The sequence below is a fragment of the Micromys minutus genome (assembly GCF_963924665.1).
Source record: "Micromys minutus genome assembly, chromosome: 6".
Taxonomy (NCBI): Eukaryota; Metazoa; Chordata; class Mammalia; order Rodentia; family Muridae; genus Micromys; species Micromys minutus.
This window is the reverse complement of record NC_137975.1, coordinates 49502421-49527978: the sequence shown is the minus strand read 5'-3', so window position 1 is coordinate 49527978 and position 25558 is coordinate 49502421. Positions and strand designations below refer to the sequence as shown.

The following is a 25558-nucleotide window of genomic DNA, read 5'->3' as shown; positions in this document are numbered from 1 at the left end:
CATAACCCCCTGCTCTGTAAAACAGATAGCTCTCATGAGATAGGCCTTCACTGTACTTACAAAATGAAAAGACATAGATGATATCTCACAACTTAAAGAAAACTTTTCCTTGCGTTTCATATTGCAGAAATAACTCCATCTTCTATGTTCTGTGGGCTCTGTGCAACCTGAATATACACATCAGTAATTCCTGACCACCAGATAGATCACTATCACTGCTCTGAAGAAAGCCGAGTCATTTTCAGTTGTAAAACACACACAATTCTCCCTGAAAATTATAACGATTGCCCAGCCATTAAGAATGCTACCCATCCAGAGGACAAGACACCGGTTTCCAGCACATGCTTGGGCCACTCATAACCAGCTACCTATAACTTCAGTGTCAGGAATTCAAGTTTATCTTTAGAGCTCCTTGGACACCCATGCACACAGGGAAAGACACATACATTGCATAATAAAAATAAATAAATCTTTAAAAAACCCAAAGCCACCTTCTCTCGGGCCACATGAGCACCAAGTTTCTCAGCATGCATCAGAAACCAGCATAAAGATGCTCAGAGCTTGTCTTTGAACTGAACAGCATGTGTCCATAGAGCTAGAAGAGAACTTGCCAGCAAAGCTTCCTACTACCCTGTGCATATCTCCACCAGATGGAGGCTATGTGGGGAGAAACTTAGCTCAAATGTAACATGCTTCAGCTCTCAATCAAACACAGGGATCATTCCTTCTCTCTGTTCATAGTCAACCAGCTTGCCACATGACTTCATCTGCCCTGCCCCAACAAGGTGCTCTACAGTAAAGGCTGAGGAATTCCTAAGGACATTTGTCCTGAGCCATCTTATCTGCATGTGTTTCATCTCATACAGATTTTATTTTTCTTCCTCATCTCTCAAACAAATATATTACAAAACAGAGTTTTATTTGGCTCTATTAGGTAAGGCAAAAATAAACACCTAATTAAGACTTCAGCTGAGTTTACTTGTGACTGTTGACATTTTTAAAAAGAATAACATATTCAATCTGAATCTAAAATTTACATTGCAACATGTTAGTAGACAAAAATCATAGCTTTGATGTTTCTGGGGTGTGTTTTAAAGGACAAGTTCTGGAAGTTTTCACCTCAAATGCATGTGCAAAGAAGTACACAGCCTTGCAGCTTAAAGGCTGGAATGGAATTTATGAACACACCATTTAAGTCTAGGCAGCATGGCTGACCAAAAACTCAAAGCCAAGGGATCTTGCTTCCACCAGCTGGATGATCTTAGCTGACTCACCCAACCCTTGTGAGTACTAGTTAAGGCGTATCTGCTACTTTTCAAAGTCACCACAGTCACACCGAGGAGTTGGCATGGAAGATATTTATAAATTAGAAGTCACATTAGGCAGAATCTTCTAGCAATCTGACCAAATGTTCATACTCCTTTTTTAAAAAAGTATTTCATTAGAAACTCAGAAAACCAACCTACATCTGAGAACTGGAAAGGAACTCATAACACACATGCATTATAGGCTATTATTGGTGATTTGTGGGGCTTGAGGATAAAATGTGTGACACCTTGTGAGGCTGTCAGTGTGATTTTGATTAAGCACAAGGAGAAGGTACTAGAGTGGCTTTGAAACTTCTAACCAGTAAAAAGCCAGGAAAAGGAGGTTGGCAACTCAGTATCCATAGTTAAAGAGATCCTCAGAGGGCTTAGGAAAGATGGGCTTCTTTAAGGAAGGAAGGAAATTATGAGGAAAATAACTCCAGGTTTGAAAGACTGAATGCCCTGAGTTTGTCTGTGTGGCCCTACGCTGTTTATTTCTTTTGCTCATTTGGGGTTCTTTTTATTGTTTTTTGTTTTGTTTTGTTTTGTTGAGACTATAGGTTGAACTGGATAATGACTTTACCAAGAGAGAAAACTATAATTATTTGGGGGAAAACAATCTTTTTCTTGGTTGAAAATGCCAATGAATGAGTTTTGATGATTCCATTTCCAACCCAAGTAGTGTAACGGAAGATTCCTGCTACACCAGTCTTGGTTCCTCTTGATCTGTTAGGATGTGGGTGTGTTACACTTTCATTGATTTTGACTGTACACAAGTCATCTTCTTAAAGTTCTCTTTGGGTCTACAAACTGACCGTAAGGCCCCATTGACGAAGACAACAGCCATACAACTCATTAAACATGGAGCAGTTGAACTACTGCCTACAGAGAACTTTTGTCCCATATTCTAGTGTCTATGACATGTAAAGTTACTCTGCAGGCTACCAGAAGAGAAAAATAAACACCAACCCAATCACAAAGCCCTTGAGCTCTGATCTGTCCAACCTGAACAATATGCTGGGCCAATGGCAGCCATCAACAGGGTCAGATTTGACTTAAAGCCCGCTCCGTGAGATGCAACTCATGCCTAACACTGCCGGGGTGATCAAGAAGCAGAGTCTAGATAGTCCAGGACCTAGAATAAAACCAGATGCTATTGATCTGTTAAAAAAAACCAATTAGATGATTCCTAATGACACTGTGCTGTACTCATAGATCAGTGCCTTGTTCAGCCGTCATCAGAGAGGTCTCCTACAGGTGGAAACAAATAAAAAGACCTAATGGTCAGACATTATGCAGAGAGATCATGGGTTGAAACACATGACTCTAATGGAGACTTCTCCATCAAATTACTCCCCCCAAAGCTCAGGAAAACCTGCTGAAGGTAAGGCAGAAGGAGTGGGGGAGACAGGAGATAGAGACCACCAGGAGAACAAGGCCCTATAAAATGACTTATCAAAGCTCATATGAACTCACAAAGACTGAAGCAGCAACCTCAGAGCCTACATAGGTCAGCACCAGGTCCTCTGCATACATATTACGGCTTCCAGTTTAGTAATTTTATGGGATTCCCAAATCTGTAAACAAGCGGGAATCTGCTTGTGCCTTCTCTTAGAGTTCTTCTATTTTTCTGTTGGCTTGGTTTGGCCAACTTTGATATTTCATTTGACCTTACATTTTATGTTTTATTTTTAAAAGTTCTGTTCGGGGCTGGTCGTGTGGCTCAATGGAAAGGGTACTGCTCATATAAGGCTGAGCCCATTAGTTTAAGCCCTGAGATCCACATGACGACGGTAGATGGAAGAAGTTACTGAATAAAGTCGTCCTCCTCCTTCCTCTTATGTGCCCGTACACACATCATGCACATGTACCATAGTAATACAATTAAACAAATAAAATAAAGACAAGCAAATAGAAGTTGTTTCAGAAGGAAAAAAAATTAAACTTGATCACTAAACAGATGGCTCTCAAAAGACAAGGTGGCCAATGAACATCTGAAAAATAATCCTACTTCTTTAACTGGGTGGGGAAAGCAAATTAAAACAATCCAGTGATCGATACCATTCCTGGGTGTTAACTTCAAGGATTCTAAGTCAGCATTCCACATACCTGGACACCCCTGTCTATAACTGTGTCATTCACAATAGCCAAGATAAGGGAAGGCTAGAAGCCCACCGGCAGGTGAGTGAATACACAATGAGATTTTTATTGATGTGGAGAGTGAAACCACGTCCTTCGCGGGGAAATGGATGGGGTGACTAGTGCACCAAGTGAAGAGACACATCTCCAGAACTTTCTCATGAGAAAAATGCAGGTTGAGCAAGCAATTCAGTGGATATTTGGCCAGAGGGAAGCAGGGGAGCCTGTTACTTTCAGGTGGCAGCCAGAGGCAGACTTGGCAGTGGGATTTGGCGGTGGCAGATGTGACGCTTGGCCAGTTTAGTGGCTCCCATATGTCCTCTTGACAGCCATGTTGATGATCTGCACACCCCTAGATGCCTCGATTTCTGGAAGCTTCTTTCTTCACAGGGCTTACAGGCTCTCAGATGCTGTGGTAGGTTCTTTTGTAACTACCGCAGGCAAAGGGCACTCTATTTTCCTACCCATATCCAAACCCATACTCTAACTGTGGCAGCAATGACACGGCAGAGTATTTTGGGAAGGCTTCCTGCCCTCCAGAAAAGATGGAGGCACCTGGTCATCCCAGGTACCCAGAGCATTCTCCACTGCACAGATCAGAGAAAGACCACTCCATCTTAATAACTCTCTAAGGGATTACAAAAGACAGGCGAAACAAAGTCCAAAAACAAAGTCAGGAAACACTTTTTAAGTAACAATATGCAATTTAAAGTTTTCCAAGTGGCAGGAGACTACTTAAAAGGTTAATAAATACGTAAAATTTCATGTGACTTTCTTCTCAAGAGAAGCAACAATATAATTAATATATATAAAACTCCAAAACCAGTACACAAAATCCAGGAATTCAATAGGAAACCCTATGCAAATGGAAATTTTTATACTCTGCTAATGGGTTTATAAACTAATTTAGTCACCGTGGAAAACAGTATGGGCGTGTCCTCCAAGAAGGGAGAATACATCAGTATTATACAGAACAAATCAGTAAACTCGTATGACCAAGTTTGTACCATTCACCCAAAGGACTACAGGACAACACATCACAAAGACATGTGTACATTCCTACAGCATGATTCACAACAGCTAAGCTACAGAACTAACCTAACTTACTGTCTACCAATAGAAGAATTTAGATAAAAATGTAGGTGTGTACCTGATGGGATTTTTTTAGTTATAAAGAAAAACAAAGTTAATATAGAGAAGTACAAAGACAATCTAACACACACTCGTGTTCACATAGGACATAATTGAAAATGTCTCTGCTTTCTCACATTCATTAACATTACAGTCCCTTTTCTACCCATCGTATCTTCCTTCCCAAGATCTGGCATCATGGTGTGTGTGTGTGTGTGTGTGTGTGTGTGTGTGTGTGTGTGTGTAAACATAACACTGGCACTAAGAACAGAGCTCGTTCAATAAAATGTTAGCTTGCAGGCATAATGAACTGAATTTGATCCCCATTACCCACACAAAACCATATGAGGTGGCATGCCTATATAATCCCAGCACAGAGGAGAGAGAAATAAAAGCATCCTTGAGCTAGCTAGTTTAGCCATACCAGTGAGCTTCAGGTTCAATGAGATTCTGTCTCAAAAATTCGAGGTAAAGAACAAACAAAAAAGAAAGCTGGCATCAACCTCTGGCCTCTGTGTGCAATCACACACACATGCACATAAGCACACAAATCATTTCACGAACAATATATATCCAGGCTCTGTGTCTGTCAAGGGCCAGACAGCAAATGTTTCAGATTCTCCTATCTTCCACAGTCTGTTACAACTACCCAGGCCTACACTTGTAGTGAAATCAAACCACAGACAGTACAAAGGAACCTGGGTTTGACTACGTCCCAAAAAATTTTATGTACAGGCACAGAAACTAAAACTCTGTTTGATTTTTTATGTAAAATAAAATATTCTTTAAATTGTTAGCCAGTTAAAACTTCAAAAGTACACATAGCTTACAGGCTGTGTAATAATAGTAATAATAATGATGATAATAATAATAATAATAACAATAATAATACATAATAATGATAATAATAATAACAACAACACAGAGAAAAGTATTGCAGTAAGTATTAAAATTGATGGCTTATCTCTTTATCGCCCTCCTCCCCGCTCCCACAGTCTCACTCCGAGGATGTCGCTTTAGTATGGAGTTGAATGAATGGACTCTGTTTGTCACTTGGTCTAAGCTATCTCTCCACACAATTCCCTTCCCAGGTGGTTCACTCCACCTGCCCTGTTCACTGCTTCTGCCCTGGGTGGGTACCACCCCAACGTGTTTCTTTCCACTACTGTCTAGCACAAAAATTACTCTAAAGCTTGGTAACTTTTTAAACGGGTTTATCTATTAACTTCTCAGTCCACAAACTCTCTATACAATAAAATTAAATACAATAGGCAAAGATACAAACTGCCCTTCTATAAGAGATTAAAACGACCTATAAAATATCTTTAAAATATTTATATCTATCTATTGCCAATTATGGCCACCAGGATCTAAGTCTGTTTTCTCTATCTCCACCTTGATCTCTCTTTTCTCTCTGCCCCTCTTCTGTTTTCCCACCTTTTCTCCGCCTACCTCCACTGTCCAATCGTATATCATCTTAACGTCAATCTACAGAAAAGATAGTTCAGAATCTAGTTGTAGTTTGGCAACATTTGATAGAATATTTTTAAATTGATACAAACAGCATTTTGTAATCTTTAGGTAGATGAATGTGTTTGTTTCACATTAATAAGTGTGTGAGAGATAGCATAAAGGGCTGTCTGGACAGACAGATGCACAGGTATATAGAAACACAGATGGGTGCATTGGTGGACAGGTGGATAGATTGGCCAACAGATAAATCTTATTTATTCCTATATAATATTTTATGTAGCATTAGAAACCATTAGATAACCATACATGTTTTAAGTATCCATCTCACATGCATACAAATCTTTAATTTTTTATTTTTAGTATTACTAAATATGTGGGTTCTGAGCATTCTTATAAAATCTATTTCATTAGATATTAATATTAGCTGTAATTCCCAGATATGTGGTTCCTACATCACCCAACTCTGTGACTATCTTGTCATTCTTTGTAACTTTTTAAATAGCACTGAGCTGTCTGGATTGTTAACAGTGTGTTCCTCTTCATATGTATTGACTTTCCCTTGATAATATACATTCATTCCATGCATAGAGACATCCTGTTTCTCCTCTGCAGTTTCCACTTCCTCAATAATTCACAGCACCCTGTAAGTTGTCTATAAGTGTTCATTAAATGAATGGTTCAGTTTCAATGCATTTATTCAGAAGTTTATGAAGATACATTATTCAGTACGATTTTATTGTTGAGATAGTAAGATAGAGGAAGGAAAGGAAGGAAGGAGAGAAGAAAGGGGGAGGGAGGGAGAAAGAGACAGAGGAAGGGAGGGGGAGGGAGGGAGGGGGAAAAGAAGAGAGAAGGAGGGAGAGATCCACCCTTTACATTTCCTTTTCATATATTTCTATAATCTGGGGGGGGGGGGGGGTAGACGAACCTGAGGATACCCTGAAAAGACACACACCAACCTCAGCAATACAGATTTCAATCGGCCATCAGCCTGTTCTATTTTCTGGGCTCTCTGGCTACAGATCCCAGTGATCCCTGTCAGCTCTATTGATTTGGGGGAATGCATGTTTCAGAGGAGTGGGCGTGGTGCTATAGAAGGTGGTTCCCACGGGAGCAGAGTTCTCTCACCTGTTTAGTGAAATGAGAGGAATGGAAGAAATGGGAGGAGATTGCCAGCAGGAAATGGGGGGCAGGAAAAGGTGAGACCACACAGGTGGGACCAAACACTGTGGCAGATGGAACAATTTTGGGAAACTATTTATAAAACTCTTGACCTCGTTCTGGAAAAGCAGTAAGTTTGGCTCCAGCCTTTGGTCATCACATCCAAGCCTGATGCCTCAGGGACCTTCTTCAAGCTGTTATGGGAGCTGTCCAGACAGTTTTGATCAAGAAAAAGGGGGAGGAAATCTTTATACGTTTTAATCCTGATCATAAAATGCACCGTAAAAGTTGCCTTTAAGTTGAAGCTGTGCTTGTGAGAGTAAAAAAGACTCATACATAAAGCTCAAGATAAAATGATGGTATCGGATGATCACTTATTTAAAAGAAACAAACCCAAGAAAAGAGTGTGGGTTGGGTTTTATGTCAGAGAAAATTAAAGTTCCAAATGGATTACTCTCAATTCCCCTTGGAAATATGTTAAAGAAAGCTCCCGGGCTCCACTCCTGGCTGTTGAGAGATTCAGTGTTTAAATAAATTTCACTGACTCATTTCTGCCTCTGGTGTTGAAGAGAGGTTTTATTCTGACTGGATAATTTGTGAACTGAAATTGGTGACTTACTCATACATGTATATAGCCTATACCAGTGGATTCGTACACAAATGTGCAAACTCATGCAGTGTGAACTAAATGCTTACCTTTGCCCAACCGATTGAGTCCCCACGTCCTGTTCTTCCCATCGGAGGACACAGACGCTGTCTGATCTCCATGTGTGAGGTTTCCTTTCTAGTCTGATAGCTCTCTCCTGTTCCTCACTGAGATACACACACACACACACACACACACACACACACACACACACACACACTGATCCTTTCTTATTTCCAACTTCTCTAAGTAATTTTCTTGAAACCTATTGGTAGGCAGATGGCTCGTGCCTGCAATCCTCAGACTTGGGTGACAAAGTCAGAAACATTACAGGTTTGAGGCTAGCCTGGGCAAATTAGTGAGATCCTGCAGATCCAACACTGTGGGGTCTCCATGACATGAGGCAACAACAGGGCATCTTGGAGGAGTCCCAGTGAGGATCCAGTATTGGTGGTGTAGCAGGAGCCAGCGGTTTTGAACCAGACCAATAACTCATCGCAATGAACATTTGCAAAGAAAGAAGTGTAGACAAAAGGGTACATCATGGGAAACACTGCGACACATTACAGCTTCCTTCCACAACGAGATTTTTTTCCTTTTAGGGGAGAGGTTGTAAGGGTGGAGGGTGGCTGTGAAGGGATGGGGAGACAAATGGGATGGGTGCGTGATGTGACATTAACAAATAATCAATAAAATGTTAACTTTAAAAGACTGAAAAAAGGTAACTTAGTGTTCAGCAGCTGAAAGGCCATTATACCCCAGTTTTCTGGGTGTACTTTGCTCCTCATAGTAAACTCCTTCAGTTGTTCACAATTTAAGAGAAGAAACATAAATTATTCCAATCTGAAAATTATGAAACTTTTAAATTCATCTGTCAAAACCACAATTTCAGTGTTTTCCTCCACACTTAACCAAATATTAAGATGCCTAAATGAGACAAATTTGTGCTCTTATAGTTTAAATAATAATTTTCATATGTATGGGTTTGGGAAAGCAATAGTAACGATTATATTACAATAATTCCTATTATATATTTTCCTGCCTTGGATGAGAGCATGATTTTTCTATAATTATTTCCATATCTAAATCGTCTCCCCAAGAGTAGAGAACATATTCCCTGCTTCTTGTTTCAAATAACCATAGCAGCTAAACAGTGCTGTTTAGAGTTTCATTTAGCAATAAAAATGAATGAGTTTTCTACATCATATAATACCATTTGAAATGTTTTTCATGTGTGACTTAGCTAAAATTTTATGTAAAGCTTGTTCTGAAAATACATATGGACTTAGGTTGAGACAGTGTGAGAAATTTTGGAGAGCGGGAATTCTGCTGATTTATGTGGTACAGCTAGAGAAGTCAGAAATTAGAAATAAAAACAAAAACAACAACAAAAAACCATGAGCTCCCCAAGAGAAATCATAAACCACCTGTAGATCATCTGAGAAACAAGGACAAAAGCAGCTCCCAAGTGTGGTGCATAGGCTGAGAAGCAGACCATCAACTTCAGCCTCAGCTTCTACACACCACTTTGCTACAGTCTCAGTGTCATTGGCTGGGTTAGTTTTCTCTTTTACCTATTCACTTGTATGTGAACACACACACATGCACACACACACACTCTCTCTGTCTCTCTCTCTGTGTCTCTCTCTGTCTCTCTGTCTCTCTGTCTCTCTGTCTCTCTCTCTCTCTCTCTCTCTCTCTCACACACACACACACACACACACACACACACATCACTCTTCAGCTGTCTTTCCTATGATGTAACCTTTCTCTGATTTACAAAATGCAGATATTCCAATCAAATCTGAAACCTTTCTGCATCCCTTAATTCTTTTCCATTTTCTGCTACTAGGACACCTTGGAATAAAACTTCAATGCACTGGTTTTCCATGGGACTTAAATGTTGGGTGGACAGACTGTCGTGTCTATTTTATCCACTAGCTTTCTGTGATATGAGGCAAGCCCATTAACCACGTCAGGAACCTGTACTACAGCCCCGGCAATCATCAGCCTCATGGTCCACAATCCCATTCCATTGTCACTGTCTGCTGTTGGTTTTCTGCCTCTTAGGCATCATCCCTTGTGGCAGTTACTGTACTCTTCAGCTTCAGTTGCTAACATGGCTGCTCTTGCTCAGATTGCCACCTTCAAACCCGATCTCTACCCTAGTGGCAGAGACTCCACTAAAAAACCCACCATAAGGAGCCTGCCAGGATCATTTCCAACCAATGTGACTTTAGTTTAGCTCCTTACTTTTTTAAATATTCATTCTTCATCAAACCCCTCTTCTAGATTTTTCTCTTTTCTCTTAGAATTCTCTTCCTCTCATGGAATTCTTGATCACATGCCTTTCGTATGGGTCCAGCTTTAAAACCCTAAGAGCATCCTATATGACTTATGTATCGGTGCTATTTCTCAAAGGTGCATGTTTCTATTTAGTACCTGATCAATTATTTGAATAAATTAATGAAAAGGAGTCTGAGGAAGGTCATTAGTTGATAAAAACATGTTCAATATGACCTTGGGGAAATGCTTTAAATATGGTATGTGATTGTTTTTCAGAAAAAGAGCTGTGTAAGCTAGCTTCTCTTGGTAGCATTTGAGACTATATTTTAGCTACTATCCTGTTGCTTGGTTGAATATTCCTTAGAATTCTATCTTCTTTGTTAGAAGATGATGAAGTTAAAATGACCCCAACCATTCATCTAAGGAAACAGCTCATTACATTTTTTACATAGATTTTGTTGGTGTGTTTTTGTGCACGTGGGTGTGCATAAGCCACAGTGCACGTGGAGGTCAAAGGACAGTCCTCTGAAATTGATTCTCTCCTCCCACTTTTTTGTGGGTCCCAGGGGTTCACCTCAGGTTGCCACGCTGGCGCAGAAGGCACCTCACAGGAGTTTCTTCCTGATGTGGTTCAAATAGGCACCACAGAATCCAGGACTTCTTTGTTTGCAGTTTATACTTCGGAAGATTAGTTTCCAGCATGAGGTTGTACTCTGGGAGAGTTTTCTTAAATTCATCCAGGTACAGCCATGCTATGGGGTGAACAGAATCAAAGGTATACTCACTCAGCAAATGCCTATAGAAATGGTTGTGTGTCTATTGCCTGGGCACTCTGCTACCTCAATACTCAGCATGCTCTGTGTTCGTGGTATCTGTGCTTCCCTCTCCTCCCAGTCTTCTCTACCTCCTCCCTCTCATCAGATGGCTCTGCTTTTGATTTCACTGATAAAATCTGAAGACAAAAGGAGGTAAAAGGTCACTTTCTTCCTGCATCCCATAATGCATCAGCCACTCACAGCTGTTTTCTTCTCCCTCTCCCAGCTGCCCAGGACTGAGGATGAGCAGTCTTCCCTCCATGATCCTCCAAGGCTAGACCCTCTGCTTGTTTGAGAGTCCTATCCGTCCCCACTAACGTGCCTCACTCTCTGTCAGCATTGTTTCCTTTCATTTCCTCTGGCTAATTTCCATCATATTGCAACCACTGGTAGCTACTGGATTATTAAAATTTCCACGTTCCACATTCTCTCTCTCTCTCCTCTCTCTCTCTCTCTCTCTCTCTCTCTCTCTCTCTCTCTCTCTCTCTCTCTCTCTCTCTCTCTTTCTCTCTTTCTCTCTCTGATATGTTCCCAGTCTGTTCTGACACATTCCCTTGAAACTACTGTTTAAAACCCAACACACAACTTTCAGTTACTAAAACAAATCTTTTCATTCCTCATCACATTTTGCCGACATCTTGACTTTCAACTAGCAGGGCTCTCTGTACTTTACACACTCCCCGCTTGTACCCCATCCTTCTCTAGAGGTTGGCTTGCTCTGGGTCTCAGTTTCAACCTTGAGATTACCTCTTTTCTATCTGGCCACTTTGCTGCTCTAAGCTTGGTCCATAAGTGGGTCATTGTCTTAAATACCATCTATACACAGCTTCCAAATTTAAAATCCCAGGCATCTTGAGCAAGGCCTGGGTCTATTTATCCCACAGCCCATTTGACAACCATTTGGAGGTCTAATAAGCATCTCAAATTTCACTTATCTGGATTCAACTCTTACTGTTTCCTCTAAGGCATGCTCCCTTCCCAGTGTTCACTCTCAAGGTTTGCTCTGGGAGCTAAGGTAAAACTCTTCCTCCTTTTTCACGCTGCTCATCTGATCCAGAGCTAGATCCCACTAACTGACCTATCTCTCACCCGTCACTCCTGTTCATGTCAAGCTTTGTCTCTATCCATGGACAGTGGTAAGCTGTCCTTGTCTTCTCCCCTGGCTTCTGTTTTGGCTTCTATTCTGTTCTGTTCAGGATAGCATATTCTTTATCCAAAAGCTCATCTTATCCTTAAAAAAAAAAACATAATTCAAATAATCTTACTTTCTACTAAAAACTCTCCAATCGGTTGTGCACTTCTTTTAGTATAAAACCCCAAATCTCGACCCTGGCTATTAAAGTACCATATAATTTAGTGTGGCTCAGAATCTTGAAAGGCACCGTCCCATGTCATAATATTAAATGTTTAGATTCCAAAAGATCAAAATCCTTAATTCTAGTACCTAGAATCTAAAATCTCTGAAATTGAAATCCTGAAAGATTACAATGCCAAACTCTGAAAGCCTGAAACTCTCCAAACCACAATTCCCTCCAAAGGGGAAGAGGCAGGAAGGAAAGTCTAGTTCTAGGAAAGATTAGAGTGTTTGGCTGCAACAGGATGGCTGCATCATGTCCGGCAGAACAGAAGCATACAGGCCTGCTAAGGCATTGCTTGGAGTGTGTTTCCAGGAGTCAGTACTGTATCCAAATGGCCTCAGGCTTTTAGAAAGACTTTAGAAGGTTCTGGTTAACTTTATGTATTTTTCCTCATTCAACTCTATGAAATTGCATTAGGGCGATGTTGACTTAGTTTGCGTACATTGTGCATGTACTTAAAAACATGCACATCTCTTCAGGAGATCATGAGATGTCCTTGGTACGTTTGTATTTGTGAAACCTAAACTGTCTACAGATCTCAGCTCTTTGGGTAACTGTACATGCAGTGGTTTTCCATAGAGGGTCTGTTTTTACGTTTGAGGACTTAAGTTCAGACATACATACAGGGCTCTTTGATCAGATCCACTCCTGTGCCCCTCCTCCCACATCTACTGCCCAGCAAAGCTTCCTCCCAACTCAACACACTGTTTGTTTAACCCAATGAGTCCAGCTGGCTCAGGAATCAGTGTGGAAGAGGAAGTAGGAACAGTATGAACCAGAGGTTGTGGAGAACTCTGGGAAGCCATGTTTCCCATGCCGTTTTGACAGATCTCATGAAACCTTTCACATTTGCATGTCCATCACAGTATCTCCAGTGGCCATGGTTGGTTGCACCCAATTACCAACCTTTGGGAGTTATACATTTTTAGTCCTATTTTTTTAAATGGTGTGTCTGTGTCCACACATGTGCCTGAGAGCAGGCATGTGCATATATGAATAAATATAATCAGAGGCTATGAACCTTCAAGATTATGGCCCAATCTTGCTTCCAAAGCCTCTCTCTTTTTATTCTTCCCCTACTATCTGGGCACTAGTCTTTCTTTACTGCTACATTTATTCCCCTCCAGATTTTAACCCCGATGACCCTCTAAAACACTTATTCCTCATAAGCCTTGGGTAACCTAGGTCCGTTTTGAAGTGTCACCCCCTCAATGAAGTCCTATTGATCACTAGGATCAGACAAAAATAATAGCCTTCACATACTTACAAACTTATAAATGACTTATAATTAATAATAATAAAGGAGAGCTGTGTCTAACGTTTAATCCAGATGCTAGTCACCTGACCTTAAGACAGGGTCTCCTGCTTACTAACTTTATCAGCGTGGCCCAATGTAATAACATAAGTTCTGAAAAGCAGAAAAAGAAGCCCAGAAGAAAGCCATGCAGACACATGTGGCTAACACTGTGAGCTTTACAAACGGACAGAGCTACCAGCCTGAGCACAGGGGCAGCTACAGCCTGGGAAAGTCGAGGAGACATATTTCCCCAAGTGCTTCCAGAAAGAACACGCCTCTGCCAAGATCTTGATTTTAGCTCAGGGAGACCAATTTTAGACTTGGCTTTTCAGAGCTCTGTGGCAATCAGAGTGTGCTGTTTAAAGCCCCGTGGTAGTAATAGAAAGCTGGTTATGGACTCAGTCTGCAATAAATGCTCACGCATCCACTTCTTTCTCTGCCTCTCCGCTTGTCCCTGATTTTCCTTGCTCTCCCTTGTGACCAGGGTCTAGAAGGTCTGCCTGTATAATGTCACTAAGCTTTATTTAAAACCCCACTGTTCCCTTTAGATGACGTTGAAATAAGTAAATATGTGTTGGAAATTAAAGGTGATTTTAAGGACAAAAAATATCATGATAGGGCAGGGGAGATGGATGGTATAGAACAAGAATTAGACACGAAAGCCTAAGTTCTAACCCTGGGATCCATGTTTTAAAAAGCCAGGGAAGATGGTATGGACTTGTTATCTCAGCACGTGAAACAGAAACAAGAGGATCCTTGGGGCTCGCTGGCCAGCCGTCCTAGCAGGCTGGCTGAGTTACTGTTCAGTGAGAATCCCTGTCTCAAAAAGCAGGGAGGGGCACCTGAAAAATAAGCTGGTACTGACCTCTGGCTTCCTGAACGACTATATTTCACTGTTCTAATCATACATAGTACATGGGTTGCAGCCCAAACTTGGGTCTGCGAGCCAGAAGGGCAAGCATTTACCAACTGAGATCTCTCTTCAACCCAGAACCCGTATTTACCAGGCGCCCATACACGGAACTCTCTTTCCAGTACTTTTTAGAAGTTATATACTCGGTTTTGAATGTCTTAAATTAACATTAAAATGAAAGTAACTTCTCATATTCATGTTGTTCCTTTTGAGTTTGATTTTATGATTGCATCATATTTATGGGATTTATGGCATTGACTTGGTTGACTATCGTATTTAGGCTATTGAAATTATTATTATTATTGTTGTTGATGTGGCTGTTACTGTCTTTCTTCCATAAAAGGATCTGTGGTGATCTTAGAATTCTAGAAACAAATTCTATTGGGAAGTATAAGAAGGAGATGGAGGAAGTCATTTTTGGATCAGGAAATCATTTCTGGGAGGGCAGCCATGCTAGGCTCCTGTCTGTAAGCACACCATAGCATCAGTAATAGTGTCAGGACTTAGAGCCTCCCCTTGAGATGGATCCCAAGTTGGGCTGGTCACTGGACCTCCTTTCCCTTAGGTTGTCTCCATTTTTATCCCTACAATTCTTTCAGACAGGGGCAATTCTGGGTCAGAGGTTTTGACTGTGGGGTGGTAACCGCATCCCTCCACTTGATGCCCTGTCTTTCTACTAGAGGTGGCCTCTACAAGCTCCCTCTCCCCACTGTAGGACATTTCATCTAAGGTCCTTCCTTTGAGTCCTGAGTCTCTCACTTCCCAGGTCTCTGGTACATTCTGGAGGGCACCCTCACCTCCTACCTCCTGAGGTTGCCTGTTTCCATTCTTTCTCCTGCACAAAGGGTTTCTCTCCTACCCCCCACCCCAATACTTGATCATGTTCCCCTTTTCCCCTCCTTGTTTACTCTCCTGAGATCTCACAGATACTGAGCCACCAACCAGATCCCTGACACACATACAGCAGAGGACGGCTTTGTCTAGCCTCACTGGGGAAAGATGCACCTAACCATGGAGAGACCTAGGGCCTCAGGGAGTGGGGAGGTCTAGTGGGGATGGGGTGGGGGTGGGAACATCTTCTTGGAGAGGGGATTGGGTGAGGGGACAGGGAGGAATGGGAAGAGGAACAGTCAGAGGACAGAATGAAAGGGAAATAACGACTGGACTATATAAGAAAAGATTAAAGAATAAAACAAAAACAACATCAAAAAGAAAAACAAACAAAAAAAAAAAACCAACAACAATAAAAAGAAAATCATTTCTGAAAAACAAGTTATTCTAGGCGGTTAAGGAAGAGGCCACAAAACAGCCCAAAGTGAAACAGAACATAAGAGTGTAGAGAAAGAAGCAGAGCTGGCTGCAGCGGGAAGATGTTAGTCAAGCAGTGTGGCAAGAGGCTGGCTTAGAATGGCCCCATCTGGCTGTGCTTGGGGGGTGGTGATGGCTGCAGCCGCAGGAGCCCAGGCATAGCCTTAGGGAGCCTCCCCTCCTAGATCGGGCATCAGACAAAGCCTATAGCCCAGGGTCTATAGCAACCTCCAGTAAATGTATGCTGTAACATTGCTGTGTTCCCTCTTCTCTATGTCCTGGAACTCATTATAGACTGATAGAGTCTTTTACAGTGTCATATAAGAATCTGCGCCCATATGCTAAATACCAGAGATAGGAAAAAAAAAAAGTCCTGACACTGCTAACTAAATGCCTTACAGTGCAATTGCACACATTATATGTAAGATACTTTGCTGGAAGTGAGTGCTCAGCTTGGTGACTGCTGACGAGGGGTCCCACACTCAGGTACCATGAGCTCTGCAACCGTAGGTTAGGACATCTTGCTGAACTGATGTATTATTGCTCAACTTTATCCAATGATTGTTCTTCAAATTAAAGAACCGTTAAAGATGGTTCTACATCTTCAGTCTCACTCAGGAGAGGCCTGTGCACTCATCATCCACAATTTGTGTTCTCACAGATTCCAGTTTTATTAGATCAGAGGTTGCCCGCTGTAGCCTAAAGGCTCTTAATGCCCGTGAGCTCAAGGCAGTGGTTTTAGAAACAAATTTGATCATATTAAATATATAACTTTCTTATTACAGGAAAGTCTTATCTATGGATTTGGGCAACTACATTTAGTAAAATATGCACCACAACAGTCAGGATTCACCAGGTTGCCCAGTCGCTTCCTGCTGTCCCATTAAGCCAGGCTCTTCCCCTTTGGAATTCTCAAGGAGCATTTCAAGAGAGACCCAGTTTTGCAAGGGATACCTTATCTTTACAAAAACAACCCAAAGGGCAAAGGATCACTTTGGGCAATGTTTGTGGCTCTAGAAATCTTTCTCATCTTGACAGACTCTGGGGTGCTTCTACTTAACCTCCGAGATCCCAGTTCTGGCCTTTCCGCATGGCTGAGATTGAACTGCACTCCCCCCAGACTGTCTGGTGACATTCATCTAAGCTCTGCCCATCTGCATTTCATAACAGGGCAGAACCGGTGCGAGAGGTAGAATGTTTTGAATATAAACCACTTATCAGTGAATCACAATTTGCTTGGCTATGTCCAATCTCCTTCTAATTGTTAGACATTACTTTTGCATATTACTACAACTGACATTACTTCTAATCTATTTTAGGACTCCTTGTGCAGATACACCTTGTACGCAGCTATACGAATTTTTTTTTTCTGGTCAGCATGTGCTGAAGTTGAATTTTGAGAATGTAGACGTTTTCACTAGATGTACTAAACATGTTTTTTTTTTGCGCCGGCCACGTTCCTCGTCCTCATCACGGATGCAGGACTCAAGACCCGGGGCTGTCACAAGGGCACACCTCGGCCAGTCGGCTCAAATGTCAGAGTGCAGTTTTCATCTTTCAGAAGAATGTCAAGACCATTTCCAATGTTTCTCACAGAACACTGCATCTGTTGCCTGGAGTATCTCTTGCCAAGAACATGGAAGCCTTTTCCCTCACACAGGCTTCCAGCTTCTTGAAAGAAGTTTTCAGATTAAGCAACAGGCGCCTCGTGTTCATACTATTCAACTAGCCGAGCAGCAGATCTGGTTTCTATTTCTATTTAGGGTTTCAAGGGCTTCCTCTTTCTAATTGCTTCCTCCCTCTCCCTTGGTTGCTAAGCACTGTGGGGTCCGATGCCTCCTCCCTCCTCCTATCAGGGCCCAGTTGTTTTTGTTGTGGGGAGGTCTGAGCCAATGGAGATTCCTTTAGGAATGCAGGGCCGGTATCTTTATGAGGCCAGCCATCAGGGAATTTTCATAGGAAAAGTAGAGGGTTAGCTGAGTGAGCCTTGGTCAGACAAAATTAGCATATGCATTTATATACATATTGCTTTCCATTTGTGTATATATATATATATTGCTATATATATTCGTCTGTATATATTTATGGTATTTATGAGCAGTAAAGAATTTATTTATTTATTTATTTAGTGATGGAAAACAAACTCAGAATTTTTCTGCCAATCATATATATCCCAAATCCCATTGTCCCCATCTTGTTCATCCTTATTCTTATCAATTTGCTGAACCAGGGATTGGCACTGGGTCCTAGGGCTTCCTCCGCACTGGGTAAGCACTCCGCTGCTACGTTCTGTCTGTGCCTCCCTTCTCTTTTCATTTTGAAGCTGGGTCTCACTCCGTTGTCCAGGCTAGACCTGGAGGCCTTGAACTGTCCATATTCTGATCTCAGGTTTCCACGTGGCTAGGATTACAGGTGCACCAGCACCCTTGGTTCCACCGTGGACCCTTCAGAGGAAGTCATTGCTGTGTCTCCCCTCTGTCTTCATTCCAGCTGAGCTCCCTAGAGTATAGCTCTCTGCTCTTCTTGAGTCCTGTCATATTTAGGTCTTCTGTCGTTTGTTTGAGTGGTTCTGACCTATATCTTCCTTTCTCTTTGTTCCTGTACAAAGCATGATCTCACCTCCACTACCAGGGGCAGATAGAAGGAGGGAAGGAGAGAGGGAGGGAGGAAGAGAGGGAGGGAGGGACGGAGAGGCTGGAAAAGCAAGGCTCTATCACCCACAAGCTTCTCACCTCTCACATAAGGAAACCTGGCACAGCCCACACTGTCACAAAACAAGCCAGTCCTGGTATGCAGCAGTCAGATGCTGAGAACTGCTTGTGCTGTGGGTTAGGGCCACAGGAAAAGAGGCAGCTCCCATAAAACAAGGGACTCCATTTTCTAAGTCAATCCCAGCAAAAATCCTGCCACTCCGGAATTTTGAAGGGTCCTAACCAGATTACCGAACATCATCAGTCTCCTTCCCCTTTCTTACCCACAAAGATACCATACCAAACTCGAGCAGTTTTTTTTTTCAGCTGGTTTTTCCCGGCAGCACCTCCCACCTTTCTGTTCTGCATTCACCTGGGTCTAACTATGAGTGGACCCCATTCCACTTCTTCTGTCCTCAACCACTGCTGTGATTGTCCCATCATTACTAGCCCATGCCATTAGTTTTTCTCTCCAAGTTTGTCACTTGGGAATCCAAAACTGTCAAATGTTTCCTGGATGGTGCCTGGTTGCAGTTCTCCACCAATTACCATCTCATGAGCCAGAGCTGAAAACACGGGTTTCATTCACCCATCCTTGACCAGAGGGACTCTAGTCTACTGATCCTGATGGCCTCCATACATCGCTGGGGAGGAAAAAGAAGAAATGAGACTCACATGCACAAGGCAGATGTGAGCTTTTGAGACTTGTACAACAGGGGCTCAGTGCGGAGACAAAGGGGAAAGAAATCGATTCAGCAAATCAGAGGGACTCCGTTCCATGGATACATGGGGGTAACACAGAGCGGGGAGAGAGGAGTGCTTCCTTGGAACCACTTGATTTTGTACAGAGCAGGGGAATTATCTACTTTTGCACCTCCCCCATCACCATATGCTTCTTTTAAAACCCCCTCTTTCTGGACTTGAAAGGACCAGAATTCGATGGTATTCGTGCGTTTGAAGTCCTGGGCTATTGGAAACTTCCTCTAGTTTTGTATGTATCGCACCATCTAGTGAGAAATGGAATCCAAGTTGATTGATAAAGTAAAAATAAAATGCTGATCAGTTAGCAAAAAGAATTAAGTTAAGTAGGTAACTTTTACAAAAGGTGGTTAGTCTTAAATAAACTAAGGCAGGTTCTGGAACTAAGTTACATGGGTTCTTCAGTTTCTAACCAAGAACAGTTAGTTAGTGGGTTACACCAGCAAAATACCAACTGGTGGACATCCCAGGGCTGGGACATGTTGAACAACCTCCTTGGGGGGAAAAATCAGATTTTCTCAGTATCTTGCCTTGCGATATAATGAGAAAAGCAGTCAGTAAAAGACATGTATAGTGGGTAGTGTTACAGAGGAATACCAGAAGGTGTATGGCAACATAGTATATGTGCATGCCTGACACTTTACACACAGTTCCATGAATGCCATCTTGGTTCTGTCTCTAAGTCACAGGCCCTGTTTTCTCAAGAAAAACCATTGTCCTCCTTTTCCAGAAAAACTCAGGCAGTAATTCATTGAGGAGCCTAAACAAAGAATTGTGGGAACTTAAATAAGCCAGGGACACCACGGCACATAACTTCCACCTAGAACAAACCTCTTCTAAACCTCTGGTTTCTCCAAGCCTCTTGCTAAAACTGCTTCTTAGTTTAGCCCCTTGACGTTGGGATTTGCAGACCCAGCTCTGGTGTGGCAGAACAAACAGAGAGAAGGTGCTCAGTGGCCCTCTCCCTCCACGGGCCTAGTCCAGATCCCGAGTCCTGAACTGGCACCCCAAGAGGACCCTTTTCTGGGAGGGATTCAGAAGGCAGCCCAGGTCTGCAATCATGCGGTCTTGGCCATACCTTTGGGGTTGGTGTCTTGACTCATGGAATGTGTTTTCCATAGCCGGTTTGTGTGAGAGATTAGAAAGGATGGCTATGAGCACAAAGGAGTTACTGTGAAATCAGTCATGTTTTAGCATCGACGGTGCAGACCATGAGGCTGAGAGTTGGAGATGCTCACTGCCAACATTCAGCCTGTATTCTATCTAGCCTTGCCTTCTGCTCACAGAGACACCGCTCAAGCAGCGCCACCGGCTCCTGCCGCCCCACCTTTGCCATCACAGCTTGGCATCAAATTACAGCTACCGACCGATCTCTCCCCGGCCACCACCTGAACAAAATATGGACAGATTGGGTGTGAGCATCCGCACCTATTCCAGAGCGTGCACCTGAGCACCAGGCTTCTGGCCCACACCCACTTCTCCCCCCATATTTTCTATAGGGAAAAAAAACCTTTCTGGACTCACAGTACCCCCTCTTGGCTGACACAGGGATTTTTTTTTTTCTCTCCCAGAGATTTCTATCTTCTTTTTCAGTGAGATGGCTCTCTTTCACAGGTCACTGAAGTCTTAATTCCAGTCTGAACCCTTCATTTCTCTGAAACTCTGTGCAGCCTTCCTACCTCAGTGCTTTTGAAAGAATAATCACAATGTCCTTGGAGCTGAGGAGATGGCTTGGTCAAGAGCGTGCTTGCTACATAAATATGAAAGCCTGAGAGAAGTCCCCCCCCTCCTCCGTGGCTCCCTGGCCATGGGGCTAGGGGGGTCAAATCTTGGGGCTCAGGGTTCAGTGAAAGATGGTAACTCAAGTATTTGGAGTTGGGGAGAAATTGAAGAAGTCACCCAGAGTCAGCCTTTGGTCTCCAGACATACATAAACACATGTGCATATGCACCTGCACAAGTACGTACACACACACACACACACACACACACACACACACACACACACACGAGAGAGAGAAAGAGGGACAGACAGGCAGATAGGTAGGTGGAGGGAATCCTGTCTAATTATTTCTGAACTATTCATTACTGTTCCCTTTCCAGTCCTTCGTGATGTTCCATTTATGAGTTAATCAGATTACTAAGGCTATGTACCACCATCAAGAAAAAAAAAAACCCTGGACATCTAGAGGCTAGGGTTGTAGCTCAGTAGCCCAGCATTTGCCTAGCATGTACAAAATTCAGGGTTTGATTACCACCCCTTATACACATACACACACACACACACACACACACACACACACACACACACACACAGCAAATCATAAATCTTGTATACATTTATAAAACATATCTCCAATGCCCGAGTGCTGAGACCCCATACTTTGTTCTACAAAGAAGCCAGCTCCTTTTCCATCTAAGTAAAAAAGCTCTTTTCTTGATAGTATTTCTCTACTTTAATAATTGCCAAAGGCGCCCTAGCTTGTCCCTTTCTGTTCTGTTGCAAATATGAGTTCAACTACAATATGGGCTAAGTGCATTCCTGTGGACCACTCTGGAAACCTGAACCCAATCTTTCAGCATTAGTTTGCTAAAGAAAAGTGAACTCAAAGCCCCAAACAATTGCTTTAGACCAAGTGTTGGAAAATATTAACTACTGTAATTTAAGTGGAAAGTTGTGGCTGGAAAAGCCAATTTAAAAGTCAGCTTGATGCCTGAATTCTATGACTTTTATCTATTAAATAATGACATCAACTGAAATTATCACTTAAAAAGACGTTCATCTGGGCAAAAAGATGAAGATCTGAGCAGATATCAGTTCTTCTTTTAGCAAATGAAAAGAAAATGCTAACTACATCTCGATTTCATGCACTCTAAAATGAGCTAGAAACTTCTTAAACGAGTTTGTATAATGAGTCGTTTCTACTTGGTGAAAAAGTAAATAAAAAAAAATAACCAACCATTTCAACATTGAATGCTTCCTTTCTTGAATATAAATTCAAATAGTACAGTACCTTGTACCTTTCTGTTGCAAGGGTTGGATTTAAATTACCTTTTTAAAGGACAGAATAGCAGCTGGAGAGATTGCTAAGTGCTTAGGAGAGCATGCTGTCCCTCCAGAGGATGGACGTTCAGTTCCCAGCCCCCACATCATGGGATCCAGTACATTCTTCTTGCCTCCATGGGCACCATACAATTGTAACAAACACACACAGATGCACATGGAGATCAATACAAATAAATCTTACAAGAGTTATTTGGCTCAGATAACTAGAATGGCAGTGATTTTGTGCTCATATGATGAAACCTTAGATGAAGTCTTTGAGTGTGTCTGTGTGTATGGTATATGCATGTGTGCACACGTGTGTGCAGATGTACTTGCCCAAGTAGCATCTGTAGAAGACAGAGACTATAAAGTGCCTTAAATGCTCCTGTCTATTGCTCAGCATGTGCTGAGGTCACAGGCACACCCCAGCATGTCTAGCTCTGACAGAGAGCTTCAACTGCAACCCAGGCCTTCATGTTCATCCAGCAAGCACTCTACCCACAGAGCCACCTCCCCAGCCTCAGGACAAGATCAGTAAGGATATGAAACGCTATTGTTTTGCTCACAAAATATTTAAAATTTCCAGTTGCTAAATTTGAATGTATGTATATATATATATACACATAGCCTTGTCAATCTGTCTTCAAATAACTGAACTATTTAGTGAAGTAACAAACAAAATATTGTGATCATAGATATTTCAAAAAATGCTTTTATGAAACGTTTTTTTCTAAATGGGTCACAATTCAAGGTAAAGATGGCATATTTGTTCTTTAAAATGATTTCCATATTGATAGCCCTGAAATTATTTTTCCCCTCAACAGAAATGATACAGATTGAGGTCATGAGTGCATACCATCTGACCAAGTTTTTTTCAAAATTCTGTGAAAATGGACATTTATATAAATTCCAGATGTCGAGCATCTAGACCACAAGGAAAGCGAGAATGACGTCATAAAGTAGCGATGCCATGCACAGGTATTTTGATCCACTGCCCATCACACCCTGTCATTTGGCATGACATATTTGCATCTTTGAAAAAAACAGGTATTTATTCTCTGATGATCTACATTATTTGAATGCTAGCGTCTGGGTGGTAAGAGCTGAAACACCCAGGGAGGATGTTTTCAAAACGCCACTTTTAAATTCTTTTCTTAGGACCCAAGTGGGGGGGGGGGGGGGACAGCAGACGAAACACAAGCAGACTGAATTGTTTAAAACGTATTTTCCCTTTAATTAAATAAGAAACATCTGGCTGGGGATTTTGGAAACGAATGTAATCCATCCACACTCTGCCTGTAGTATCTTGCATCTAATGTCCACTATTTTGGAAGAAAATTCTTTCTGTAAAGAATTAGAACGGCAAGCACCTAAGGTTGCAGTCTGCAGGGGAAGTCTCACATCCGGACGTGGGAACTAAAGAATTACAAAGACTCCGAAGCGAGTCTTTTCCCTGGTCTGTGTCTGAGGAACAACCCGATGAAGGTAAGGTTGTAACTCTGGCCGGCCTTGAACTCACAGAAATCAGCCTGCCTCTGCCAACCAAGTGCGAGGATTAAGAGTGTACCCCCCCCCCCTCGCCCCACGGGTTGTAACTTTCTACTGGTCCCAAGCATCCTCTTTCCCTGATGTTCACCTCTGAACAGTGGGGAAACGGAAGTTACCAGATGCGCCCAAACGCTCAGATTTACATTAGGAGGGAGGGAAGAACGCAGTGTTGCCACGGGTGATGGCTCTGGTTCTTTTTAACCGGGGGCCACACTACAGAGCAGGATCACTTACTGGTGGTGTCAAACGGTATCGGCTTGCACTGTGCAGAGCTCTCCCCGGGCCAGGGGCAGTAGTAGACAGCTCCCCCTTCTATGATATCCGGCTGGCTAGTGTTGGCTTTGGGCGCCCCCACCAAGACACTGGCTCTGCAAGGAGATGGGAGAAAGTCACTCCTTGGTGATCATTTACCTGTGTGCCCAGTCTTTGTGCCTACCGGACTGCTACAGCAGCGGCAGGCACAGATTTACTATGGAAAGCCTGCCAAACTTGATTTCCTCTTTGGAAGCCTGTGGGCACCAGAAACCTGGTTTGGGAAGAGGCTGCTCGTGACTCTGCCTGTCTAGGTGGAGGTAGGTGGAGACAGTGATGGGGACCGCAGATCTCATCAGCCTGCAACGTAAGGCGCTACGAGATGCCGTAGGAACAGACGGCGTTGTGGTCCTTATTTTTAAATTGACCCGAGTCTGTCCTGCCCCACTGTCTCCTTTGTATAGTGCTCCTGTCTTTGAATCAGAACTTACATACAAGTGGAGCATCTCCAACTCCAGGTTCATGAGGCACATTTATCTAGCATAAGCCAGGAGAAACGATGTTGATGGCAGGCAGAGAGCAGTGGACCAGGAGTGGGCAGCTGGCTGAAATCTAGACATCCTCTCCTCCTAGCTGCAGAGACCGCTGAGGGTCAGAGACAAGACCCCGGAGTGCGCCACCAACCCAACCCAGCGACTTACGTGCGCGCATCAGGTATGTAGAAGTCCAGCGAGTAGCCGAAGTAGCTGCCCTCGGGGCCACTGTACACGGTGAGCTTGTCTACATCCAAGTTGAACGCCAGAGACGCGGGCGACCACAGCATCCCGAGCGCGGCCGAGACCCAACAGAGACGCGCGAACGGAGGCGCCCGGTTCCCCGGGGGACCCCGGTGGGTTCTCGCAGACATCGCCCTCCGCCCCGAACACTGCTCACCCGGGATCGGGAGCCGTGGAGCCCACAGGCGGTGGAGGCCTGACGCTCTCCAGAGGCCGAAGTCCGGGGTCAGTGAGCTCGGCGAATCCACGGTGACAGTCCGCTCGTCCTGTGCGGCCCGCCGACCCCGCGGCTCTGGGGCAGCAGTGGATCCCGCGCTCGACCCTCTCCAGCCGCGGGCCGGGGCGGGCGCGCTCTTGGCGCCCTCTAGCGGCTCGTTCTCAGGATGCAGGCCGGAGCTTGTGGTCCAGGACCAGACAGATGCCTGACGCCTGTGGAGCCCGCTGGATTTCTACAGCAGGTTTAAGGAGCTTCTGTCTAAATTTCATGGGTGTCACCTCAAGCCATTATTTTGGAGAAGCGTTGTTCCATATGAAACGAGAATTTACTGGTTTTCCACAGTTGCGCCGCCCGGATACAAGCATGCAAAAGAGTATTCCATCTCCAGAAAAGAGATGGGTGTCACCTCTACCCTTGAGAGATTTTTAGGGTCAATG

At 43.1% G+C, this 25558-nt stretch overlaps 1 protein-coding gene across 1 annotated transcript in view; it reads right to left on the bottom strand.

Annotated features, from left to right (window-relative positions):
• Positions 1-25035, bottom strand: part of ITGA8 (integrin subunit alpha 8) — a gene marked incomplete at its 5' end in the record, with an annotated part of 168629 nt that extends 143594 nt beyond the window's left edge. Inside the window, 2 exons of the mRNA XM_080917558.1 lie at positions 24111-24244; positions 24830-25035. Coding sequence (XP_080773684.1) covers positions 24111-24244; positions 24830-25035 — 340 coding nt within the window. The remainder of the gene's footprint in view (positions 1-24110; positions 24245-24829) is intronic.
• Positions 25036-25558: the final 523 nt, after the last annotated feature.